This window comes from Tauraco erythrolophus, chromosome 2 (genome assembly GCF_009769465.1).
Source record: "Tauraco erythrolophus isolate bTauEry1 chromosome 2, bTauEry1.pri, whole genome shotgun sequence".
In the NCBI taxonomy this organism is placed as follows: Eukaryota; Metazoa; Chordata; class Aves; order Musophagiformes; family Musophagidae; genus Tauraco; species Tauraco erythrolophus.
The window spans coordinates 99819032-99832128 of record NC_141466.1 but is presented as its reverse complement, the minus strand read 5'-3'; the positions used below and the strand labels follow the sequence as shown (position 1 = coordinate 99832128).

At 43.5% G+C, this 13097-nt stretch overlaps 1 protein-coding gene across 3 annotated transcripts in view; it reads right to left on the bottom strand.

Moving 5' to 3' along the window:
- DAAM2 (dishevelled associated activator of morphogenesis 2) overlaps positions 1–13097 on the bottom strand; it is a 120587-nt gene that overhangs the window by 2070 nt on the left and 105420 nt on the right. For 2 of the 3 annotated variants that reach the window (XM_086628568.1, XM_086628550.1), the window contains 3 exons: positions 12956–13016; positions 8431–8562; positions 77–247 (listed from right to left, as the gene is read on the bottom strand). In XM_086628568.1, the coding sequence (XP_086484694.1) occupies positions 77–247; positions 8431–8562; positions 12956–13016 (364 nt within the window). The remainder of the gene's footprint in view (positions 1–76; positions 248–8430; positions 8563–12955; positions 13017–13097) is intronic. The other variant, XM_086628559.1, reaches the window with a different exon arrangement.

The window sequence follows — 13097 nt, the reverse complement described above, 5'->3', positions numbered from 1 at the left end:
TGGCGTGCTCAGCCTTTCTCTCTTGAGACATGAAAAGGCAATGGAAGGAAACACTTTCCTGTGCCCAGGTCCTCACCATGGCCTCCATGCGTGCCCTGCGCTCCTCTTCTTCCTTTTTCTTCCTCATATTCTCCAGATCTTGCTTGGCCTCTGCAAACGACTGCAAGAAAGTGTCGAAGATGCCAAAAAATTCATCTGGCTGCATCTTGCCCTCGCTCTCTCCGAAATGCTTCAGTGCCTTGGCATACTGTCAAGGGGGCAGAAAACACAAGAGCAACAGTTAGGCAGGCAGTTTAGTGAAGACAGAGAGGAAAGCTTATGAGTAACTGCACATGTAATTCAATACCCTCTGAGCACTCATGTGGTGAGCGCAGAAACTATCCCCCAGTTATAGAAGTGCCTCTCCTTAAGGCAGGTGCCTCTGACCCTGAAGAATCTGCTCTCCTGGATATCCTTTAGGCAAAATGGGGTAACAGTGCTGGAGACCACTAGCTGTCCATTTATACAAAAAAAACATGTTCAGTGCCTTAGGGTGATGAAGTAATTTCAGAGGACGACTGTCTGGCCACATCTTAGCTGCAGCTGTGGGACAGCAGGGCACAGGAGACAGTGAGCTAGCTGGGGAAACAAATAGTTTTAGTCCATCCTAACTACCAAACAAGTAATTTTATCCCATCCTTTCCCCTTCCACCTTCCACTCAAGTCCGCTTTTAAAATGTCTGGAGTTAGAGAGGTTTTTTACAATAACATTACGGTCTGTCCTCTCCAGGAGACTCGGGAGTCCTCTGAGTCAGGATGCTGCCTGGGAGAGAGGAGACTATGGACAGACATGGCATGAGAGAGGGGCAAGGAAAGCAGTCAGAGCTCCTGGGCAAACTTAAAAGAGAGTGAATACATCACAAGTGGCTTTTATTTTAAAAGGCAAATGTTGAGGCTGCAGGACACATGTGGAGGCAGCCAACTGGCAGGACTTCAGTCACAGGGCAGTCCTGATTGGGATATGGTAAATTCACAGCAACCCCTGGCTCTTGGACATCAGTCCTGCAGTCGTTGTACTCTCTTCTTTGCTCTCTCTCACTCAGAAACACGTCTCTGTCCTCACCAAAATGCACTCAAATGCATGCACATACAGTCTGTCAACAGCATGCCACACATGTCCACTTATAGTGGATACATCCAAAAGCTATATCATTTTCCAGCACCTTCACTCACACACCTCTGTACCTCAACAGGCAGCACTAGCAACGTGTTCCTGACAGCACTGGTGCTCTGATGCACAGCTCCCCTAGCATTCCCTGCTTGTGCTTAAACACACCACCACTGAACAGCAGAGCATCCTTACAGACTTCAATGTTTATCAGACCAAACCAGACTCTCCCAGGCTAAGGACTGACTTGTGCATGTATTCAGCTCATACTAACACAGCCCAGCTTCCCTTTCCTTGGATGGGTGCTCTTGCAGAATGGAAAGACAGTAAGAACAGTTCAGGCTCCAATCCCAAGCACAAAATGAGTTTGGAAGCAGGTCTTACAAACCCCTCTGGCCCTGTACCAGCTAAAGCATAAACAATGTCTCCCAGTCAACTGCAGGGGGAAGAAATCTCCAAGGAAAGCAGCTTCCTTCTGGCACAGGCTGAGATTCGGCATCTTTCCTCCTCTGCTTTTCCTGCCAGGCCCACAAAGCAGTTTGAAGCAATAACTTCTTTTTTCTTTAAAAAGGCTGCATTCTCAGCCAGAAACAAACAAAGAAACCCAAAGTATATGGGGAAGAAAAAAAAAAGTGTTGGAAGAAATGCAAATTGCTTTGAGCTACCAAACATGGCAGGATTTGAAGGAAGTACTACAGCAGCAAGTCATGGAGGGATTTCAAGAGTATGGAAACAGCAACAGATTACTTCTCTGTTTTAACTCCTTTTCTCTGAAACCTCTGAAGACACATATACACAGGTATGCACACCTACTCCCTCTCCCCATCCCTCTCTGTATATCTGTATTTTCTCTGTAAATAATCTACACATAGTCTGCTTGAATATTAGGAAGTGCAGCAGTCCCACAGTAAACCACGCTGACCAGCACCAGCTCTTCAGCAGAGAATACAAGCTGTCAATACTGCAGAGGGAGATGAAGCATCTCCATGTGCTATATTTTCTTGGCTTTGCTCCTCCAGCATGCCAATCAGCCAGGGGAACAGGAGTGCCAGAGAAAGACTTCGACACAGGCATTGCCATTGTTGCTTGAACACCTAGAGCGCCTGAAGCTCATTGCTCGCAGGAGATGTGCTACCTGGAATCTCTTGTCACTTAACTTGTGGTTAACTCCTGTGAAAATTGAAAATAAGGCACAAAATAAGAACAGTGACTAGAACTGCCAGCTAGAAGGAAGGCTTATCCACCTTCTGGGAAGCCTGAAGTCCAGGGGCAGCCCACAGGAGATGGCTGTTGTACCTAGTGATGCACTGCCTCTTTCCCCTGCCTTCCTCCTGTGCACAGCAAAGGTGAGTGAGGGGGCATGCAGGAACCAAGCTGGTTTGAGCCCACAAATGCCCATAGGGGTTTCCTAGTCTCTAGGGAGGCTGGGGGTTGAAAAAGAGGGAGTCCTTGCCTGGGGCTCTTGGATCCTATGTATGCGGAAGTCTCCATTAGAGGGTGGTGTTGTCTGCAAATGGTCTGCACACCGCCTGTCACCCAACTACCAGCACCAGCTAGTTCTTGTCACATTGGCAGAGAGGATTTTGCCACTGCCTCCCCACTGCCACTCAGAGGAGGAATGGTGTTGCTGTGCTGGAAAGACTCAGCAGCCTGGGAGCCTTTTAGAGACACTCATGAGTACAAGGTGTTGTGGTCTCTAAGCAGCAGTGAGGAGCGGGCTGAGAACAGCCCATCTTTGGTGCCCTGTAGCACAGCTTAGTAGGTCGCAGTCATTTACTGTAAAGCAGTGAAAGATGAAAAGCAAAAATCTGTAAGCTAGATGTACCAAAATAACTACAAAAGAGAAATCTGTGGTTCACTGAAGTAAACGTTTTCCTTAGTTCTCTACCTCCTCCAGAAAAAAGCTGACTGAGCAGAGGAAGGCAAGTCAGGAGATCCAGCCTCCACTGCCAACTCTGTCTATGATGTGGCTTGGGAACTCATGCTCCCTCTCTGAGCCTTCCTTTCTCCATTCACTACAGGACAGAAAGTGTTGCCCCACTAATCTGATACGGGAAATGACAAAAAATTAGTTGTTCATATCTGTAGGGCACTACATCAATTCAACACACTGTTGTAAAGAGAGCCACATTGTCTTTTCGCTGTCTAAACTGCAACAGATCCCTCTGTTCTTATTGCTTCTTCTGTCTCCCCACAGCTCTGCTTCTGCAATCACATGTGCTTTTTCAAAGCACCGGTGCTGGGACGAGGGACAGCGAGCTGCTGGAAGCAGCCTCCCCAAGCCGGATAGAAAGCTCAGGCTCCTACTTGTGCACAGTGGCTAAAACCACGCTGCCTGCCTCGCTCAGGGTGTCAGAAGCAGCGCGGCGCAGACCGAGGGGCTCTGGCCCCCAGCGCTCTCTTCTGCAGCTTTTGTGTCACCCTGTACGAATCACTCGACTGCTCCGTGGGCAGATTCCCTGTCGGACAGTACCTGTTCTCGTGCACAGTTGTGAATTCCGTAGCTAAGTCTTCATGCACGCCAAATGCTTCCCAGAATTTCGTGACGTGCTGTAATATCGTGGAAAAAGGGCTGAAACTTGCTTATTCCTGAAGTCATTTGGGGACAGATGACATGGGCAAAAGCAAGATGGAAAACTGTGTTTCGGCAGGTTTTCCACTGTAATACAGGATGGTATCTCTTTTTTTCATTAAAAAATTCATTTCCACACCACAAGGGCCCCCAAGCTCCATGATATAACAGGTCCACGAGCTCAGTGCCAGCTCTGCTTCCTCTGCCAAACTTTCCACTGAATTCATCCTCTTGCCAAAGCAAATCGTTTAGACAGTTGTTTATTTTTAAAAGCCGTTTTAGCAAGGAGAGGGAAAGCGGGACAGCAGCGCACACACTCTGCTGTGCTTGCCAACGAAATGTTAAACAGTGGCAGAAGAGCTCTGGAAGCGGCAGGAACAGGGCTCTATGAGAAGGAAAAGCCATGATAAAGATTTTCTGCTGTCTGCTATTGCAGGAGGAGCCAATGCAGAAATGAATTATACCGTGTAGCTGTGCAACACGAGCTGGTTTCCCCAGACAAGTCATCTCGAGTTTGCTGTTTTGAAGACTCCAATCCCACACCAAGGCAGTTCAAATAAACGTGTGTTCTCTTTATGGGACAGATTCAGGTCAGATAATAGAAAGAGCCCGGCCAATTTCAGGTAGGCCCAGCCCTCCTCGTGCCTAAGTGCTCTTGTAGGATCTTCCCAGGAGTTTGAAAACGACTCTGGCAGCTCCAAAATTGAGATACAGGTGCTATAAGCATTTCTGATATGTTAGATGCCACCCTGCCCTGAAGCATCTGCAGCTCTAAGCCAGGGTACAACAGCCACATAATGTATTTACCAAATGGCTGCTTGTGACAGCAGGCTGTGGTGCCTGCCCGTGCCCTTTGTAACACGCCTTGTCTTGGCTTCCTCAGTCTCTGTGCTGATCCTTTCCTTATTTATTAGCCACAGTGGCTGACAGAAAATAACGGTCCCCCAAAATGACTGACTGAAGTGCACAGCCTGTAACTGGCACTGGGACTACAGTATTTCTGTGTGCTTCATAGCATTCTGACACTAAAGACTATTTTCTTACAAGAATTTTGGTTTCCCTGCCTTTCTGTTCTTTAAAACAGTTACTATATGTGCTAAGCCTACTAAACGCATGCGCAGAGTCTGAATCTCCACAATTACAAATATAAACACCCTACTTGAGAGGAGCTGTCATGAGAAAGACCAAGGATGAACACTTTTCCAACCCTCCTCATCAGCCTTGCCCAGGCAGTGGCCTTCTTTGTGCCTCTATAGGGAGGCTGAAGTTTGATATTCATCACATGGATGGCAACACCTGACTGAACAGGCTTTGTTCTTCTAGAAAGATCCAAAACATTTTAAAACCAGGTTTGTTATAAAGCAATCACAAAGTTGAACAGTTACGAATCATTCTAGTGATCTAAGTTCATACCTGTCAACATTTAAGTATGTTGTAAAGCTTCATACAGGGCAAATGTCACCTTTTCAAGTAGGAAAATAAAAGTTGATACCATGGGAGGTCACTGTTCCTCTTCCTGGGCATTCTCATTCTTTCCTCACGCGAGACACAGACAAAAAATTTCACAAACAAAATTCAACCCCATTCTATTCTTTCTGATGTGAAAAAGTCATTTTTTCATCTGTTCAAACATGTAAAAGCTGGTGAAGGATTCCAGGGCAAAATTTCACTTTCTCCTGCCCCCACCATCCAGTTTATGGGAAATGGCAGAAAACATTATCCCTTGATCTAATCTATATATTCCGTTATAAAGTGGTATTGAAAGTGAGAAAAACACAAAAAGAACAAGAACCAGCTGTGCTAGGGAGGCTGTTTAAAGAGTCAGTCTAAGTTTTCAATCAGTTCTTAACCAAGCCATCTGTTTACTGCATGAAAATAAGTACAGTTACAAGGCTTCCGCTGCAAACATGGATGCCTGCATCTGGCAAAGTGGCCCTTTAAATTTAAAATACCACTTCATCCCCATGGCCACTAACTGTAAATGGCCCTGTTTAAGCAAAAAGGCCAAAAAAAAAGTACTGCACGGGATTGTGAAAAATATCCTCTACAGAGAAGGTCAGCACCACAACTTGGTAATGGACTGTTTCCATAACTTAAAGGAATAAAGAAATTACTTTTGCTAATACTACAGACATTTAAAAAAATAAAAAACTTCCCTGGTTTGAAAAGATAATACGTATTGTTTTAAATCCCAGCTGAGGAAACATGGCTCTGATTAACTCACGGCAATCAATTAGCCACATCTATATTTAGAAGGATATCCAACTCCAGCTGTTAAAACTAGGGCTTCATTATTATTAATAAATCTGTGAACCAGACCAATTCTTTCTGGGCTCATTAGGATGTTTTGAAAAGTCCTCCCTCTCCCACTACCTTTTTTCAATTTGGTTTGCTTTGAGAAATCAAAAAAGAACAGGATAATCAGATGTCTTGGTCTCTCTCTTCCTTTAATTGGCTAGTTACAGTAGGTTTCCATGGTAAGAAAAAAGCTTGTGATTCAACAAACACAGAGAGCCCATTGAGGTTGGAAGACGTTATAGGTTTTGCAAAGCACATCTGGTTTGTTGAAAATTTCCAGCTTTCTTTTTCCTTTATTTTTTAAGAAAAAAAAGAGGGAAAAGAGGAAGAAGAGAGGGGAAAAATAATATGACATGAACACAAGAAATAGCTCAGCATTGGTAAGGACAGACAGTTCTGTTTTAGGAGTCCAAAAGCAGTTTTTTGCCAGTGGAAGAGCTAAAGCCATAGGTTGAGCAGAAGTTGAAATGGCATGTGTTCAAATATAGTAAGGGTGTGTGAGGAGAAGGTAGAGAAATGTTTCCTGAGTATGTTACAATCATTAAAATAAAACATCTCTTTATGTCGAGTGTTTTATGTTGGCTATGTCTAAAAAAGTGTGCAACAACTTCCAGACATATTGGTCCATCTGTAGGGAGATTCTCTGATTATTTTTAAAGCAAAAGAATGGCATTTTTTTCTGCAAAGTGCCTGATCAAGAAAAGTTGCATTGCTGTGCTGGACATGTACCACTTGCTGGTTTTTAACCCCTGACTGACCTTGTAAAGAATCTGTATTGGGCTTTTGTCTTAGTGTGCCAAAAGAAAGGACCACCACCATCTGTAACGCCAAACCAAAAGCGGGCAGTCTAAGCCAAGGACAGTGAATTCAGTTCCGAAAATGTGCACCTAACTAAAATGAAGTCGAAAAATTTACCCAGTCATAAAACAGAAGCCCTCAAACCATAGAAAATTGAGCTTTTCTCAATAAATTTGGTGGGGGCACAGAACGTAAAATATTTGGTTTGTGATTATAAAGTCAGTACAGTGTGAACATTATTATGTCAGAAGCAGTTTGAGTCTTCTCAAGCAACATGACAACAATGAAAAAATTAGGCACAATTAGGCTCCACAAAATTTCCTTACAACATTAAGAAGTGTTAGACTGCCCAGCTTTGCTTTCTGAGCACCATAACTGCTACGCCACTGGCATTTGCCAGGGCAGCTAGCTCTAGATGGCAGCCAGTAAACCCTGGTGTTTGCAGCTGCAAATCAGTATTACCAACATTATCTCCACAGCAAGGAAATGCTTTTAAATTACAGAATGACATGAATGCAGAGTGACTGGATGAGTGAGGAGTCTTACTGTTCAGATCCTCAGTTTATATCTTGCCTATCCTTCAAAATCTAAGGCCTACCAACCTAACAGTACAGGTTTCATTAATAATGCAATAGGTCCCTTAACACTGCAAGGACTGACACCAGCAGTGGAAATAATTCAGTCCAAAAGAAATAACGTATTTGCTTCACAAAACAAGAAATTTTAACACGCTAGCTAACAGGGCAGATTTGCCATTACATATAGTTTATTTTAGACCTTGCTCTTCTCTAAACATTTTCATATGCTTATAATCTTTTCATATAAATTATTCCTCATTCAGCTGAGAGACAGAGGGATTAGTGCCAGGCTCCAGTCGTCAGCAAAATACAAGCACCTCCTTAGTTGTACAAATCTGGGAATGGAGGTGTAGACAGTGAAAGGACAAAATGATCACAGCAGCACCTGAAGAGTAACACGCACATGGTGCTGGCTGTGTCAGAAGGATCCGAGAACGTCAAACAAACCACGCATGTTTGGGATTTCTATCCTTGCAATGCAATACAAGCAGTAACAGAGAAGCGTAACTGGAAAAGATCAGGTATCCAGGGTTACCAAACTACCCAGAGGTGCATTTTAAAAGGAAAAAAACCAAAGCAAAAATGTCCTCAGCTGAATAAGCAGAGTGGGATAAAGTCAAAAGCAGAAGGTAAAAGATATGAGGTCACTATCACTAATCACCAAAGGACTTCTTTTTGGGAGACTGCTTAAAATGTGGTGCCACATTCTTTTTGAGACACTGCTTTAAATGTGTGTGCCACCACAGCACCATGTGGCATCCTAGTACAGAAATCATTGCAATTCTATGTCACACATGGATAATGTTAAGAAATATTAGCAAGAAGTGAGCAAGAGCACTAAATTTTCTTTTAATTCTCAATTATATTCTAAATTGCTATAGACCAGATTAGAAAAGTCAGATTCTTCAGCCTAAATCACTTTCAGTGTCTACTATAGTTCTCACTACAGTCCCAGAATCTGAAATTGCTGCTTCCATTTTGATTCAGGCTTTTGACTGAGCCAGTGAAACCTCAAACACTTCCAAAGATATTCATACCTTGTCTCTAGCCTCATTGAGAAGGTCTTCTAACTCCGAGAAGCTGAAACTGGCCACAGTGATGAAATCGCTCATGACAGGAACGAACCTGTCACCTGATTCCCGCATGCGTCTCTTCTGATAATCCAGTTCCTGAAAGAGAAGACATAAGAGATATAGACAGGCAAGCATCAAAGATTCCTCGCTGACAAGGAAGGGAGGAGGGAAGCTCATGTATTTCACTTAGTGCAGAGCATGCTGCACACATTGCTCTCTGCACACATTCGTTCAGAGCTGTAACTCCAAAACCACTTTCTCACTAAGTCCAAGATTTTGTCTTTTCAGCATGAAAAGGAAGGTTAAGGTGGGGTGAAGGAAGGTCTTAGTTACAGTTCCCTATATCCTCAAACAACAGCCACTCCCAAGAAAGCCATCAACATGTTGAATTTCTAAAGCAACTTTATAATTTAAGCATCAAGTACATGAAAGAGTGACAAATAATTGAGAATTTGGATTGTGTAGCAAGTGATTTTGGAATTTTTAATAGTGAGTTTCCCTCCATCTTCTCTTTCCATGGTGGCTCAAAAGGCTGTATACTTGGGAAAATGTGTACATCTGCAAAATATCTATATAGTTCCTGGCTTTGGATCTTCCCCTTAGGTCTCTGAAAAGCACTAGGTGGGCAGCAAAAAGATGTAAAAACTTGTTCTCCCACTGAAGAATGAGCAGAAGGATATCAGGTACATTTGCCAGCACTCTGCTAACCAATAAGGCTTAGCTTGGATATCATAAAAGCCACAACTATAAACTGAAGCTATTGCGACAAGAAGATTCGGGGGGGAAGGGGGGTGGAGAAGAGAAAAAAAAAAAAGAAACTAAGATCTATTTGTCCGCTACCTACAGAAAGGGAAAACAAATTGTAAAATTCTTTCTTTCTGGCTCGAATTTTTTAGTTTTAGGCCAAGATTACCCATGCTCTCTCTTCCCTTACTCTATTCACCATGCTTGTGGCACTGAAAGAGCTACAGAACTCCTCAAAACGACTAAGTTATAGAAAGACTGGCAGTCTCTCATGCCTGTGCTTGGCTTGTGTGCAGTTTGACAGTCTCGTGGGGACAATGAAATGGTAATCTAGGCCTCATTTTTATTCCCAGCTGAATAATCACTGGGAATGATAAAGCCTTACTCTCTGTAGGGAAAGCAGCATGAAACAGCAGGTCAAGTTATGATCTGACCCTCTGTTCCCATTGGAAAAAAATATTTTTGTGCTGGCTGCAACTCCAGCTACATGCATGTTTGGTGCTCTCTGTTACTGGTCAATTTTCAAAATACTGGTTCACAGAGCCAGTAGGGTAGGTTTATAAGCACATACGCTGAGAAACTCCTTGGGATTTGCTCCACAGCACTGCTGAATGCAAAGAATGACTTTGGCCATCAACAATCTAAAATCACATGTGATATATCTCCTGGTCTGATGTGAGTTGGAAACAGACTGTAACCACTACAAGGGAAGACCATAAGGCAGAAAAGGGGCAGGAAAAGCAATGAGCAGGTGGCTGGAGAAAAGTCCACATTAAAGAAGTGCTACTTCCCCTGCTTTATATTACATCCTCTTCTCCACTGGTTTTCCTAAGACATCACAAGGGACGGTCCTGGGAGCGCTACTCAATTACATCACTTTGCAATGAATTGTCTCTGTTACAATCACTTTGAATTGGACCTTACAAGTACAGGAAACATCATTTCACATGCTTCTAAGAATGATCCATATATTTTTCAGCCACTCTTTCCCATTCTAATTTTTAAGCCAATTTTAGCTGAAAGTTGCTCTACCTCCTTCTCCAGCCCCTCCACAAGCAGGTGAGTATAACAGTTCTGTCATCTTACTAACTGTTGAAAGCTATGGAATTTTTCAAAGTAAAATTAAGATTAGATGGTCTGCCCTTCAATTTCCGATTTGGTCCTTCCCTGTAGAATAATTCTTCCAAAATTAAAAAAACCCACACAAGTAACCAGCATGACTATGTAATCAGCCTGAGAGCGATGTCAGAGAACAGAAACTCCTCTGTATCTTCTAGAAATGGTCTACACTAGTCATAACAGCATAACAGCATAAGATAGCACTGTCCCTGGTGGGCTGAGCTGCTGGTTCTCTAGAGAGATTAAATGATTCAGCCATGGCAGTAGTTTCTCAAGCAGTGGTTATAACCTTGCTGCGTGAGAGAAGGGCTGCGCTGACAACTCACTTCCTGATTTGGAGAAGATCAAGAACTATTCAGCTGTCCTTCTGGGAGCATCCTACACAAAGGCAACAGCTGCACGCATATCTTGACAAAGGAACATGTCATGTTTTTACAAAGAAACTGCAAGTCCAGGAAGGTAAAGGGTTAGCAGTACCTTTAAGAACATCTGACTGAAACTATTTTTAGCTTTCTATTCTTAAGGGGCCTTGAAGAAACTTCTCAGTCACTAGAGCCAAGGCTGTGGTGAGAACACACTGGAATGGAATCAAGAATCACACCTTCCCCTCCTCCCCCTTCCACCTGACAGTGATCTTCTATTGTTGCTATAGTGCTGCTTTTTACACACCAGAAAACCACGGATTGAGCAAGCAGACTGGGAGGTGCTGGCAGCCTCAGATGAAAAATACCATGGCAGGGAGAAGACTGAGGAGGGAAGATGAGGAATGAATGGTAAGGAGAGATTGCCCGTGGAACCCAAGTATGGGAAACAAGAAAAATTAGCCATAAAGGAAAAAGGACAAATAACCTGATCATAGAAAGCAAAACAGAAGCAGGCACTCGCATTTCAATGGGGGACTTGTCTGTCCCAGCCAAAACTGGGCCTCTCTTCGTGTCATGAACTCCATGTCAGCCTTTCCTTTACAGGTGCTTTTAATTTCCAAACACTGAACTCCATGTATGCAGCACTATCTCTTCTCATTGCTGTGCTCTCCGTTACCCCAACAATCCAGAAATAAGGTTTGGAAAGTTTGTTTTTTTCACAGGAGGATCACTGGCTATTATATGATGAACTGCTGGAGACAGTCAGACAGCCTGGGGGCTGCTGACATGACAAAGATTCCCTCCTCTACCCTCAGAGCCAAACCAAACTCAGGCCAGGTGAAAGGAAAATAAAGTCATCGCTCTCTGTCTCATAGTGGATGAAAAGAATCAGAGGGCCCTATGTTAGAGCCTTGTAGACAGGTAATCCTTGCACAGAAACCACCCAACGCAATTCCCAACGACTGGTCCCTTTGCCAGCAGGCCCAGTGTGGAATGCTCCCCATCTGGAATGCTCCACTAGCATTAAACTGACATGAGTTGAAAAAGGCAGGTGAAACATCCTGAAGCCTGAAAAGCTTGGCTCATAAACCCCTGTTTGAAAGGGCAAAGAACAGCTAAACACTGCCTTGTCTCAGCACTGCCTTTGCCCTAGTACATCCAACAGGCACGAGATGCTGGCACCAGCCTGAATGTGGGATTTTGTTCCTGTATTTGCAGAAAGAGATAATGGTCTTCTTGGGGTCAGAATATGTTTCTCTGTGCAGATGATGGGAGATGTTAAGGGAAAGAGACAACAGAGTGACTTTAGCCTTTAATCTTTACTTTTTCAACTGCTGTGCAAACACTAACTTGCCATTCATCATATCAGCAGTTGTGAGAGGCAGGTATTTGTAGCTGCTTTCACGGAGAGAAGGTAAATGCATGGGGTTGTTCAAAGCCACACACATAAGTCAATGGCATAAGCAAGAAGCAAATATGAGAGTTCCTACCTCCTGCCACTGAACACGGTGTCCTGCTCTGTGCTCTCCTGCCTCAGGAAGGCTGGAGTCTTTCTCCAGAAACACGGAGAAAGAAAGACTTTCTCCCAACATGTTAACTGATGGGGGCTTCCAGGTAGAAGAACCACAGTTGACACACAAAGTTGTGACTCCAGGGAGCATTTAGGCCCATCCCTCATCTTTAACTCTTATAACTCAGTATACACAACTGTATCAATGCACCATTTGTACTGTTCTCTGTTGAGATAGAAGGCTCTACACTACCTAAGTACAAATTGAACACAGCTAGTCTAAGTCCAGCATAAAAGGCTTCATTAAAAGCAGGAAAAAACACTATTGTCGCTTTGCTCGCCTTCCCAAGGAGTGCTCAGGACAGGTTAGGGTTGCATATAACAGTGCACTACCTGTTTACTACTACTCCAAGAGCCATATGAAACACGTGCTCAGCAGCCAGCCATCTCTCAGTAAGAAAGAGCAAGAATTGCATTTCTTCTTTCAGTTCATGCCATTTGTCAAACTGTCCTTTTACTTTCCAGGCTGAGATCAAACAAGCTTTTCATTAGGTTTAAGTCTGCTAAGATCATCAGCAGGAGCTCCACATGAGAAGATTTTATTTGTTTTTTCTTGGTTAATGCATTCTGGAATGGAATGGAAAGGAATGGAAAAAGAAAGCCCATTTTCTCTTATCATAAAATATATAGTGCCCCTGATTCTGAGTGAGATATTTTAAGTATGGCACTTTGGAAACCTTCAGATACTTACAGCTTCAACAGCTTTCAATCCGGTCTTTATGTTGTTGACTTCCTTCTCCAGCTCTACCAGGCTGCACAGGAGACAGACACAGAGCAGATAAAACAAAAAGAGCAGTGTTACACAGGAATACAGGAACTGTGCAGCAGAACAG